Here is a 13180-nt window from a genome sequence, read left to right as displayed (position 1 = left end):
CTACCTATGGGATTTTATGTGTTAGATTTGGGGAGGCACTGTGCATCCGTAATCATGTTGAAATATAGTATTAGTATTACTTTATGCCTCATTTTCTTTAATACATTAATCAAGTAAGGCAGATTTAGTTTGTATTTATACTAATGCAGGGTGATGCTTTATGTTATACTGAAGTGAAAAGAACCAAATACAAAATTTTGTATGTAGTATTTATAAAGTATATTTTAATTTTTTTAAATGTGTATTTATTTTTGTGAGACTGAGAGACAGATGTGAGCAGGGGAGGGGCAGAGAGAAGGAGACACAGAATTCAAAGCAGGTTCCAGGCTCTGAGCTGTCAACACAGACATGGGGCTCGAACCCATGAAACACGAGATCATGACCGGAGCCGAAGTTGGATGCTTAACCGACTGAGCCGCCCAGGCACCCCTATAAAGTGTATTTTGAAGAAATACTTACAAAAAAATTCCCTTGAAAGGAACATGCCCCACGTAATTGGGTAGATGTAGTGGCATTTTGTGGTAAGAGAATTTTTGTTTCTATTTTGCTGTTGTTTCCAATTTTTTTAAACAATGAAACCATATTTTATAATGAGGAAAATGCCCATTATTAGAGAAAGTCTATAGCAATACCTTTAGTGGTCTTCATTTGATAGTGTATAAATTATTTATGTGTAATCAAAAATCAATTTAGCAGATGTGATATGCTGTCTTTATCCTAGATGGAGTACTTTCTTTCTAGGACTTATTTATTTGGGAAAGGGGGAGGGAATAAGTTTTTAGTAAGTGAAAACCAAGGACACCTGTTTCTGTGTGATAATAAGTTTCTGTGTGATAATTACTTTGTATGTACTATTTGCTTTGGGGGTAACTTCTTATAGACAAAGGAAAATACAAGTGGAATCATGATGTTTTAAAGATTGGCAATTTTTTATATTTTTAGATGAAGGTTTTATATTCAGAAGGTTCTTTTGGAAATAGAAAATTGCTGAAACCAAATTATTTTCATTTCTTTTTAGAATATTTTAGGGGCGCGTGGGTGGCTCAGTCGGTTAAGTGTCCGACTTCGGCTCAGGTCATGATCTCACGGTTTGTGAGTTCGAGCCCCGCGTTGGGCCCTGTGCTGACAGCTCAGAGCCTGGAGCCTGATTCAGATTCTGTGTCTCCCTCTCTCTCTGCCCCTTCCCCACTCGCACTCTGTCTCTCTCTCTCAAAAATAAGTAAACGTTAAAAAAAATTAAAAAAAAAATTTTATTTTAAATGCTGACCTTTAAAAAGATGATTTCTTTCTCTCTGTTTTCTTACTAGGACATGTATTCTTCTGAGAAACCTTGGACAGCAGATTTTGGTTTACTATCTGATTGGGACAGCCTACAGAGATATTTCCAGTCATGAGTAAGTATCCTGTGTTTCATTTCAGAGTCCTGGGCAGCATTTGTAGTGTACTGAAAAAATAGAAAAAGTTTATTATTGGACAAACTGGAATTATGTTACTTCATCAGAGACTGGATACTCTGGTCAGCCCAGTACTGTGTACCTATCTGTATTTAAACAAGGAGATACTTTTTGATGCTTGGTTTATTCTGAAAAGTTAGACATGGTGAGGAAATCTGTGTCATTAGTTTCTTGGCTGATTTAATTCTGTTATCTAAAATTTTCTGTTGACTACTCATTGGGAAGTGACTTGTGAAAAATATGAAGAGGGAAATACTCAAATATAGAGGATAGTCTAGTGGTTGCCAGAGGAGAAGTGGGTGGGAGAAAAAGAAAGAAATATTAAGAGGGAAAATTTAAATTGATTGTAATTAGCAGAAGTTTAATTGTATGAGGTTTGATCATTGGGTAACATGGGTGAGTATATAAGCAAAAAAAAAAATCTATTAATGTCTTTGATGGAATGAAAACCACATCTATCCTGTAGACTTTCCAAATTTGATACAGGTTTTATTTTCTCCCGTAGTGGTTCTGTATGTACATAGTATTTTCTGCCATTCCAGTCTGCTTCCGGCTGTGACTAGGAGAGCTGGGTTTTACGACTTTGTATTAACTGTTTATTTTAGGGAGTGAGGAAAGAATTACGAGTTTTGCCTTGACTGTGATCATATAACAATTTTGATGTATTTTTTAAAAAGTACAGATTTTTTGATTGTGGGAACTTTGAATAGAGTTTCCTGCTGGAGTATAATGTTAGAGAGTTTTAACATTTTCACATGTATTTCATATTGATTATCTTAATATGGATAGAGTGTTTTTTAATTTACTTTTTTAAAAGATTTTTTTTAAGTTTATTTATTTTGAGAGAGAGAGAGAGAGAGCATGCATGTGTGCGTGAGCAGGGGAGGAGCAGAGAGAGAGAGAGAGAGAGAGAGAGAGAGAGAGAGAGAGAATCTTAAGCAGCCTCCGCAGGGCTCGAATCCATGAACCTTGAGATCATGACTTGAGCCGCAGTCAAGTTAGATACTTAACTGACTGAGCCACCCAGTCACCCTGGATAGTCTTTCTTACCATTGATTGAAATAATTAAGCAGTTGTTAAATGAAAACAAGGCTGTTGTTGCTGTGAAATCTTTGAGTGCTTTCTATTAAGAATAATATCTCAAGAAGTACGCTTTGATTTTCGAGTTTTCAGTGGTGTCCTTTGAGTAAACCAGGATAGTTGCTACATGAGTTCAAATACAGATTCAAGAAGAAGCAGCTTTTATTATTTTGGCTCCATTCAGATGAAATTTTGTGAGAACATTTATCTAATGTAAAGTGCCAACTCTAGTAAAGATGACCATATGAGTTTATGAAAACTAAGAAATGTCCAGCATTTTAACTTAAAAATGTTTACATTTTGGGCAATTTACATTCTGTTCTACTTTGTAATCTTAGTGTTCTGTTAGCGTCCCTGTTACAGAGTTCTTTGAGGACAGGTACCCGGGGTCTTTCATTTTTTTTTTTTTCTTTTTTTAAATATGAAGTTTATTATCAAATTGGTTTCCATACAACACCCAGTGCTCATCCCAACAGGTGCCCTCCTCAATGCCCATCACCCACTTTCCTCTCCTTCCCATCCCCCATCCACCCTCAGTTCTCAGTTTTTAAGAGTCTCTTATGTTTTGGCTCCCTCCCTCTCTAACCTCTTTTTTAGGGTCTTTCATTTTTGAATCGCAGTGTCTAACAGGGTCTTGTATACCTGCTGTCTCTAAAATTTCAGAGCCCTGTGGGGACAAAGGCAGAGAGGGTGGGGGTACCTTGTTAGGCAACTAATAATAAATTATCTGAATGACATACAACTTTTTATTTGTGAATTACAGTAGCTATATTTCATTTCTAAGGTTTTTAATTGGTTCTTTTTTTAATTATAAATTACACTTTATAAAAATGTTTATTTATTAAAAATATTTATTTATTTTTGAGGCGGGGCAGGGGCAAAGAGAGGGAGACACAGAATCCGAAGCAGGCTCCAGGCTCCGAGCTGTGAACACAGAGCCCGACATGGGGCTCAAACTATGAACTGCAAGATCATGACCTGAGCCCAGGTTGGACACTTAATCGACTGTGCCCCAAATTGGTTGTTTTTTATGCCCTTTAATTCTTTTCTTATTTCTGCTTGTTTTTATTTATTTATTTAAAAAAAATTTTTTTTTAATGTTTATTTATTTTTGAGACAGAGAGAGGCAGAGCATGAACGGGGGAGGGTCAGAGAGAGGGAGACACAGAATCTGAAACAGGCTCCAGGCTCTGAGCTGTCAGCACAGAGCCCGACGCGGGGCTCGAACCCACGGACTGCGAGATCATGACCTGAGCCGAAGTCGGCCGCTTAACCGACTGAGCCACCCAGGCGCTCCTCTGCTTGTTTTTATTTTAAAGATTTGATTTATTATTCTTTTATTTCTTTGTGGATCTTTCATGTGCTTATTTTGAAGTGTTTCTCAGATCACTTGATTATTTTTTGTCTCCAGTGAATTTATATTGTAGTTGTTGCTGTTGTTGGTGTTTCATCATATTCTGTAGTTTTGCAGGCACACTCTGATGAAAATTCTTTCTCTTTCTCCTATGGCTGTCTCCTTTTGTGATTTTCCTGCTGGTGTAGCACATTTGCAGTTGTCTCTGCGTGCCTTTGGAGTTCCCAGATCAGAATCAGGTCTTGTGTTAGTGGATCAGAGCACCAGCCGCATGGTGATGTTGGTGATATCACAGATTCTGTCACGGAGTCAGCTGGCATTAGGTCAGCAGCTTCCTAAGCTGTAGCTTCAGCAAGTTAGCAAAGGCCTTTTTCAGTCCCATTTTATCATCAAGGAGGAGTGTCCCCCTCCCCCGTCCCTGGTTTTAAGCCTGGCTACTGACCCTGCTTCACATTAACTCTTATATACAGTTCTCCCCTGAGATTTACTTCCTGCTGCCTTTTCCTGCTTTGGGGCCCACAGCCCAGAAGATCTCCTGGTTTTAGTTTGGCTCATACTCTGTGTTCCTGTTAGATTTTGTTTTATTTTTAATGTTTGTTTATTTTCAGACAGAGAGAGAGAGAGAGAGAGAGAGGGAGAGGGAGAGAGAGAGAGAGAGAGAGGGAGAGAGAGAGTCCCAAGCAGGCCATGTGCTCTCATCGCAAAGCCCAGTGTGGGGCTGGATCTCGCAAACCGTGAGATCATGACCTGAGTGGAAGGCAGGAGTCGCCGGCTTAACCAACTGAGCCACCCCGGTGCCCCCCTGTTAGATTTTTAATCTGGAGATGTTTAATATGTTTTGGGGCATAGGTACGTCATTTTAGTGATTTGTTTTTATATTTTATCTGTAATTTCTCTGTTTGTTGTGAAGACAAGCAGCCACAAAGAATGAACGTGCCCCTGGTATTACTATAAAGTCCAAACTGACTGTTTCACATTGAAGAAAAGAAAACCAGTTTCTGCTTAGTTCCCTGGTTCCTAGTGTTCCTCTCTTTGCTTTGCTTGCTAGGTGGCCCCAATATGCTGCTTCCCTGTGGTGGTCTGCTTGCCTCATTCTAGTTCCTGCCACTCAGCTCTTCACTCTTACACCATGTACTCTGTAAGATCCTTGAGGGCAAAGGTTTTTACTACGTGGTGAGCACTTTTCCTGGCTCCTAATAGGTGTTTGATAAATTGTGTGGATGGGGTGTTCCTAAGTAACTTGTTTTAGTATGGAGTAGCTGTTCCGTGAGTTACTACTTTTAGGTGAAATTTAAGCTGATCCTACGTGAAGAAAGATTGAGGGTGGGGCGGGGGGGGGTGGTAGTGTGTACGTGTGGGTGGGGGGGAGTGTGGCGTAGGATAGAGCGTTCCAAGGCAGTGGAGCAGTGTGAGAAAGGCATGGAGGTGTGACTACACATAGGTGTTGCTACGTAGTTGAGCATTTGGGAGCATGGAGATGGGGAATGGAGACCGAGAGAGAGGGAAAGCTGGCGGAGACGCTAACGGGGTCTGGGTCCCGGGAAGTTTGGACTTCACCCTGTAGGGCTTGAGGAGCTGTTAAAGAAGTGCAGTTAGGGGAGGGGCGCCGGGGTGTCTTGTCTGACTTCGGCTCAGGGCATGATCTTGCAGTTCGTGAATTCGAACTGCCACATCGGCTCTTTGGTCTCAGTGCAGAGTCTGCTTGGGATCCTCTGTCTCCCTCTCTCCCTGCCTCTGTGCCCCACGCACGCTCTCTCTCAAATATAAACAAGTAAACATTAAAAAAAAAAAAAAGTTCAGTTAGGGGAGCAACTGAAGATTTCATTCTGGAAAAATTACTCTGACAAATAGACTTTTTTGTTAGATGTAATTGAAAAGAATCGATTACAGGCAGTATTTGCCTTTTTCTGGCTTTTTTCTTAGTTTTAAGCTCATACTAGGCTTCCTTTGAAATAGACTGTGAATTACATTTCTTATGCTTGCCAGTTTGGTGATCTTGTCTCCTGATAGATGCCGTTCTTGAGCAGACCACTGTAACCATAGGTTAGGGAGTGTTACAATGTCAGTTGTAAGTTTGTAAGTCAGTTGTAAGTTTTCAAAAAGGTGGGAACTGAGTATATCAGAGTTCCTGTTTTTGAAAAAATAGTGGAGAATCATGGTATAGGTTACAAAATAGGAAGATGTGTCATTAAAGTCTAGATAGAATTTCCAAAGCTGGGTTTGGGTGAGAATGATGGGTGACTAAAGTTTTTTTCAGTATGGCTCTAGCGATTAAGAGGAAGGTTGATACTTGTTACATCTGGGCGGATTTATCTGTGAAGCATTTGCTAACCCTTGCCATGTCATGGACCACGCGGGACGTGGTAGGAGTTGTACAGCATGTGGGGTGAACTGTTGGGGGCTTGGAAGTGACTGGCTCTCACCAGGCTGTTCTTCGTGCCCGGCTGCTGACGGACCGCTTTCGCCGCACAGCCGGGCACACTCGTTGGGGGGTCCCAGCTCCAGAGCCCAGAGAATTTGTTACATGTTTGAGGTGTTTTTCAGCTTTTAGTCTAGATCTTTATATATTCTGTCGAATTCTGAGGTTAGATACGTACCTTGTGGAATTTCATTGTGGATTGTTAACTTTATCACAATCCACAAAAAGCCTTTTGATTTTCAGTACTGAAATTGTTTTTGTTTTTCTGTATTTGCATATTTTGCAATGTTAAACATTTATCAAGATTTTTTTCCCCAAAATTCTGTCTTATCAGATGGTGCCAAAGATGAAATATTTATATGAAAGTCATTATATTTAAACTGTAGCTGTAGTTTGAAATGAACCTCTTAGAGCTTTAAAGGAGATTGTAACAGGCGTAGTTCTTGTAAAAAGCATTGCTGAAAATTTCTAAAGATGATGATTTTGGAGGAATGTGTTAAAAACAATAAGCCAAAAAACATCAAATCCCAGAAGTGATTATTTAGGGTACTACTTAATTTTATTTGCCCATGTTTTAACTTGAAAAAATAAAGCTTATCTACTCTGTTTTTAAAATTTTAGTCTTACATATTTTATTTAACTTTCTTCAGAAAACTTTTGCTCTATAACTAATTATATGTTTTGTTTGTTTGTTTGTTTTTTAAGAGAGGATTTCTGTGTTAGTTCTCTTCTGACTTGGCAATCCAGGAGTGATTCTGTTATGTTGGAGTGTTTGATCCTGCCCTTTGACCTAAATAAAGGAGTGGGGGTTTTGAGATCACTTCTGGATCTGAAACATTTCTCATTTAACTGAGGAAAAAGTAATGTCAGTGAGTAATTTGAGATGTAGTGTATATTTATGGCTTTGTAATAGAGCATATATCTTTATTCCTCTGGAGCAGTAGACGTAAGAGTTCATGCTGAAGTGAAAACAATTTGTTTTAACATTTGTTGGAACAGGTAATGTTATAAATAAGTGAGTAGATTACTGAGTCCCTCAGTCTTGGCATGAGGATTCTTCCAAGTCTTATTGAATAGAAAAATCATGCAACAGATGGTAGAAGGCTTTCCCTAAGTATTGGCTAAAGTTTCTGTCTAGGATAATTATCTAGATACATATATATCCTGTTTTATGGAACAGCTGTGTACCTGAGAAGCTGGGTAGAGGTTACAGAAAAGAAAATTTAAGTTGAATTGTATTTTGAATAGTGGGTTATCTGCATTTAATGGAATCGTGAAAGAAATCCTTTTGTAAAGTATAACGAGTGTCTATTTGTTATACTAAGACTCATTTATGTTTGGTAAGTTTGGATTTTGGAAGTAAAGTTTTAAATGTTAACCATTCTTAAAATGAATACAAGTTGATCCTCGAACAATATGGGTTTGCATGGTGCGAGCCCACTTGAATAACATGGATTTTTTTGGTAAATACAGTACAGTACTGTGTGGTGACAGATGGTAGGTACACTTGTGAGTACAGCACAAAGTATAGAGCTATAGGGTTGTCGGATCCCTGTATTGTACACTTGAAACTAACGTAACATTGTGTGTCAATTGTACTTAAAAAGAATACAGTGCAGTACTCTAAATGTAGTTTCCTTATGATTTTTTAATACTTCGTTTCTCTGGTCACTTTATGGTAGGAACACAGCATACGTATGTCGCACATGACATGAAATATGTGTTAATCAACTCTTTATCTGTAAGGCTTCTATTCAGGAGTACATCATTAGTAGTTAAGTTTTGGGGGAGTCAGAAGTTACAGGCGGATTTTCAATTGTGTGGGGGTTTGGTGTCTCTAACTCCCCCCTTGTTCCAGGGTCAACTGTATAATCATTGATTTTTAATTCGGGGGAGGGGGCTGAATTTGGGAGTGTATGGAGACTTTTGGTCATTCTAGTTACTGGGGAGACCTACTGGCGTGGAGTGGGCAGGGGCCATGTACGGAGTAGAGTAGACCCTGTTGAGAGATACCGTGTGTCACCTGTCTGACGTGTGGCAGCCGTACAGTGTAGGTGAGGTGATGGAGGATGCCAACAAAAATTGCTTCTCAGGAAATTCGTTAGTTCATTTTCTTGGTTTAAGGTGCTTCATTGTGTTAAGACGAACCATCAAAAATGGAATATACTTTACTTTTAGCAATTTGTCATCTTTTTGACCACTACACAAAAGTGAGTAATTCTTAGTTTGATACTATGGGACATTGAACATGAGTTTAATGTAGTATTTCTTACAGAGTATATTCAGTTACAGTATTCAAATACAGTAGAAGGGGACGCCTGAATGGCTCTGTCACTGGAGCATCTTGATTTTGGCTCAGGTCATGATGCCGGAGTCGTGGGATTGAGCCACGTGCTAGGCTCTGTGCTGAGTGTGGAGGCTGCTTGGGATTCTCTTTCTCTCTCTCCCTCTGCCCCTCTCCCCCCGTTTATGTGTACGCACGCTCTCTTGCTCACTCTCAAAAAGAAATAGAAGTGTAGTAGAAGTACAATATAGTATTAGGTTTTTGTTAGGAGGTGATTTACATTATTTTGTATCTTGTTTTGATATTTTTTCAAAGTTGTAACAAGAAACGTTGTAGACATAGAACCCAAATTCTTCATATACCTTTATCTGATGTGCTAGTTGTTTACATTTTGTCCATTTGATTCTCTTTCTTGCACTCCCTCTCTCTGTCACACACACACACACACACACACACACATCTGTACATACATCTATACATACATATATAGAAGAAATTGATTTGTAGTTAAAACATTTTCTGTGAAAATCGTTTCCTTTTATTAAAAGTCATTTAAATTCTTAGCATAAATGTCACTTATTATAATGTTACAATATAATCTCAGTAAAGCTTCTAAATTACTTTTGCTAGTTAAATCTTAAAATTGCAAACCATTTACCAACTGCTGTCACACTCTCATTGTTTAAACACTACATTATTTACATGGGTTTTGTAACCTGTGTCATTAGGTTAGTGAAGAATGTCATTAATGTTTTTCTTTTAGATCTACAATATACTGCATAATATAGATAACCTTGGTATATAGGTCACCTTGAATGAAAATTCTTCAGTATAGCACAAAGCAGGATGCTCCAAACCACCTCTTTATAATAGTTTTAAGGTACTCTATTCTGAAGAGAAACTCTTTGAAATCCCATTCTGAGAGAGTAAGTTTTCTGGCAGCAGTCTTCTTTTAAGAGTCGCAGAGACCTGGGTTGGCTTTGCTGTTGACCCGCCGCCGTGTTACGCGTCTATGCGTAGCCGTTGGCTTGGCCGCTCACGGCGCCTCCATCCTCCCTACCCCTGCCTCCCCTGTGCCCCTGCCCTTTCCTTATTTGTCAGCGTGAGGACTGCGCTGCGTTGTCTGGAAGCCTTCTAGCTCTGGAATGTATGATTCTATTAGTGAGAAAATGTGCATTTCCACTTTTGCCTGTAGGAACATAACTGTTGGATAAAATGAAATTTGTGTCTATGAAGCTAAATTAAGACAACGGAAACATGCAGTTTTCAGGGTTTGGGGCCCCTCGTGTTGCTTCATGTTGGCATTTGTGTCCTGGTTATTTCAGGGGTTCTTTTGTTCCAAGTGTAGGCACGTGTTCTCTGTTCATTCTGCTGCTTCTCTAGGCAAGCAGAGACAGAGGGGAATGTATATTTAAAATTAATAGCCTTAAATATTCATCTTGTTACCTCTCATTAATTTCAGAAAATAGATTGATTTATACAGTTTATCCTTGAATCCATGTTATTCGAAGTGATGTACTGGTTCCATATCTTTTTTACATTGACTTCTCTAAAAATGAATTTCTACCTGAAAATATTATATGTATGACTTAGTATTTCTCATTTGTTAAAAGACACACAGTGGAAAGCACATCTTAGTGATTTTCATTTTTTTTTTTTTTGTAAAGTTGTTTATACAAATTCAACAAAGGTAGAACTGCCTCAGGGAAGGTCTAGGAAAACAACACCTTACAACAATGCACTTCTGAAGGCATAACTTTACAGCTAGGAAATGGCTATGTTGTAAACCTTTGCTGAGAACTCAGCTCACTTCAAAGGAGAGGAAAAAGGAAAAGAAAGGCTATGTTGGATCATTTATTCTTCTTGACTTGCTGTATAAATTAGATCTGTATAGAATACAAGAGCTCATGCTGGTGCAAAACTCCCCCGAGTGTAAAGGCTGAAGTCTGCATTTTAAAATTTGGAGATACAGGTGAATTCTATATGGAGGAAAGATGGCAAAGTGTCTTACTTTGACTGTAATTAACACAAGCAAGTGATACTTGTTATGTAGTCTGACTAATAAATCTGCATATATTAACATTCAGTTTTTTGGTTGGTTTTTTTTTTTTTTTTTTTGATAGTGTCTGGACAGCTATGTATTATCACATTTTGGCTCAAACACAAATACACATTTTCTATTAAGGGAATTTGAGCCTGTCAGTTTGTATGATGGATGTCATTACACAGTTGTCTCCTCATTTTCCACAAGTGTGAAATTGATGTTAAAAATTTCCAGGCCTCTATCTTTCTCCCTCAAAATTGATCTAAAGTAGTGTCTTAATATTACAATGCCTTTTTCTCTTTTCGAGATGGACAAGGTGACTATGAAAGTAATTCTTTCTAGCCTCTCTTTAAAGCTGTTGGTTAGAAATGGTCAGGATCAGAGTGAGAATATCTTCCCAGTTCTTCCCCTTTCCCCAGTCTCTCCTCTCCTACTTCAAGCACACTGAGTCATAGGTTAGTTATTAAATTCATGTTCAGGGGCGCCTGGGTGGCTTGGTCGGTTAAGCGTCCGACTTCGGCTCAGGTCATGATCTCGCGGTCCGTGAGTTCGAGCTCCGCGTCGGGGTCTGTGCTGACAGCTTGGAGCCTGGAGCCTGCTTCGGATTCTGCGTCTCCCTCTCTCTCTGCCCCTCCCCATTCATGCTCTGTCTCTCTCTGTCTCAAAAATAAATAAACGTGGGGCGCCTGGGTGGCGCAGTCGGTTAAGCCTCCGACTTCAGCCAGGTCACGATCTCGCGGTCCGTGAGTTCGAGCCCCGCGTCAGGCTCTGGGCTGATGGCTCAGAGCCTGGAGCCTGTTTCCGATTCTGTGTCTCCCTCTCTCTCTGCCCCTCCCCCGTTCATGCTCTGTCTCTCTCTGTCCCAAAAATAAATAAACGTTGAAAAAAATTTTTTTTAAATAAAAAAAAAAAAGAGAAAAAAGAAAAAATAAATAAACGTTAAAAAAAATTAAAAAAAAAAAAAGATAAATTCATGTTCAGAGGTAGTGGTCATGTGCAGGCACTTGATTGTAGAGTGCTATTTTTTGCCCTGAATTCAGAAGCTGACTTCTGCTGGCATCACCTAGGTACCCTGGAGTCAGACCAGTTTTCTTTCCCACTCACACATTTGGAATATTCAGGTGTTAATTAAGCTTTAAACAATGGAACGTGAAAAGATTTCAGTAAGACACTAATCTACACTCCTACATGTATGTATTAAATTGTGGAATATTGGCAGTCACAGTGTCTTTTAAAAAATAGTTGCCTGTCTCAGATTCTAGAAGAATGGAATAGTAATGGAAGTTACAAGGTTGTGTCAGTAAAGATTTCAGCACTCTCCAGTAAAGCACTGTATTTGATGTTTTCCCTGGTCAACCTTGGTATGTTCTCACGCGGAGTGATGTGGAATAGGTTTGATTGATTGTAACTTAAAAGAAATTTGAGAAAACAAACAGGTACACATTAAGTTTTTATATAAATTCACAGTAATTGGTCTTGTTTATTTTCTTTAGGTAATAACTTTTTGTTATTTTCGTTTTTTTTTAAGTTTCTTTTTTTTATTTTTTAAAAAGAATTTTTTTTTCCAACGTTTATTTATTTTTGGGACAGAGAGAGACAGAGCATGAACGGGGGAGGGGCAGAGAGAGAGGGAGACACAGAATCGGAAACAGGTTCCAGCCTCTGAGCCATCAGCCCAGAGCCTGACTCGGGGCTCGAACTCACGGACTGCGAGATCGTGACCTGGCTGAAGTCGGATGCTTAACCGACTACGCCACCCAGGCGCCCCTAAGTTTCTTTATTTCTGAGAGAGAGAGAGGGAGAGAGAGAGAGAGAGAGAGCGAGCGAGCGCGGGCATGTGCGGGGGAGGAGCAGAGAGAGGGAGACACAGAATCCAAAACAGGCTCCAGGCTCTGAGATGTCAGCAGAGAGCCCGATTCGGGGCTCGAACTTGGCAAACTGGGAGATGTGACCTGAGCCCGAAGTCGGATGCTTAACCGACTGAGCCAGCCACCCAGGTGCCCCTGTTATTTTCTTTATGTAGATGAAGTGTGAAGTGTTCTAGATTAGGAAAGGAGGGGCTAGGTCTTACAGCATTGGAAGAACATTGCAGACTTGTTTACTTGTGACAGTTATGGTACCACAGATCTTGAATTTGATTTTCAAACCTTCAGTTTGTTGCTTTGACTGCATCAACACGGCTTTATATGCTAAATGATTGATACAGGCTGTTAAATCATGATCACTAACATGCATTTCATTGGCATGCTTTATTATCAAAAATGTTGTTTTTGATGCTACCATCAGAATAGCCTAGAAGCTATTTAAAAGAGGGTTTCTTTACTGCTAACTAAGGGGAAATCTCGTCACTTAGACTCTCCTAAGGAAACCTGCTTTTCCATTGCCGTGGTCTCGGTCCAGGTTGCCCCACATGGAGTCAGTAGGGCCACTGTGATTTTGTTTTTGTTTGTTTGTTTGTTTTTGCCCAAATCAGCCTTAAACGGTTTATGGGAACTTTGTACTTACATGTACCTGTAGGGTGTTTACTGATGTGTGTGGGGAATTC

General features: G+C 39.5%; 1 protein-coding gene across 1 annotated transcript in view; it reads left to right on the top strand.

The window, feature by feature from the left end:
* The window catches only part of USP6NL (USP6 N-terminal like), a 183102-nt gene that overhangs the window by 17729 nt on the left and 152193 nt on the right, over positions 1-13180 (top strand). Inside the window, exon 2 of the mRNA XM_043563331.1 lies at positions 1308-1394. Within this exon, the coding sequence (XP_043419266.1) occupies positions 1391-1394 (4 nt within the window). The 5' untranslated portion in view covers positions 1308-1390. The remainder of the gene's footprint in view (positions 1-1307; positions 1395-13180) is intronic.

Source organism: Prionailurus bengalensis, chromosome B4, assembly GCF_016509475.1.
Source record: "Prionailurus bengalensis isolate Pbe53 chromosome B4, Fcat_Pben_1.1_paternal_pri, whole genome shotgun sequence".
NCBI lineage: Eukaryota > Metazoa > Chordata > Mammalia > Carnivora > Felidae > Prionailurus > Prionailurus bengalensis.
Note: the sequence above shows the minus strand (reverse complement) of the source record. Positions and strands in the feature narration are given on the sequence as shown.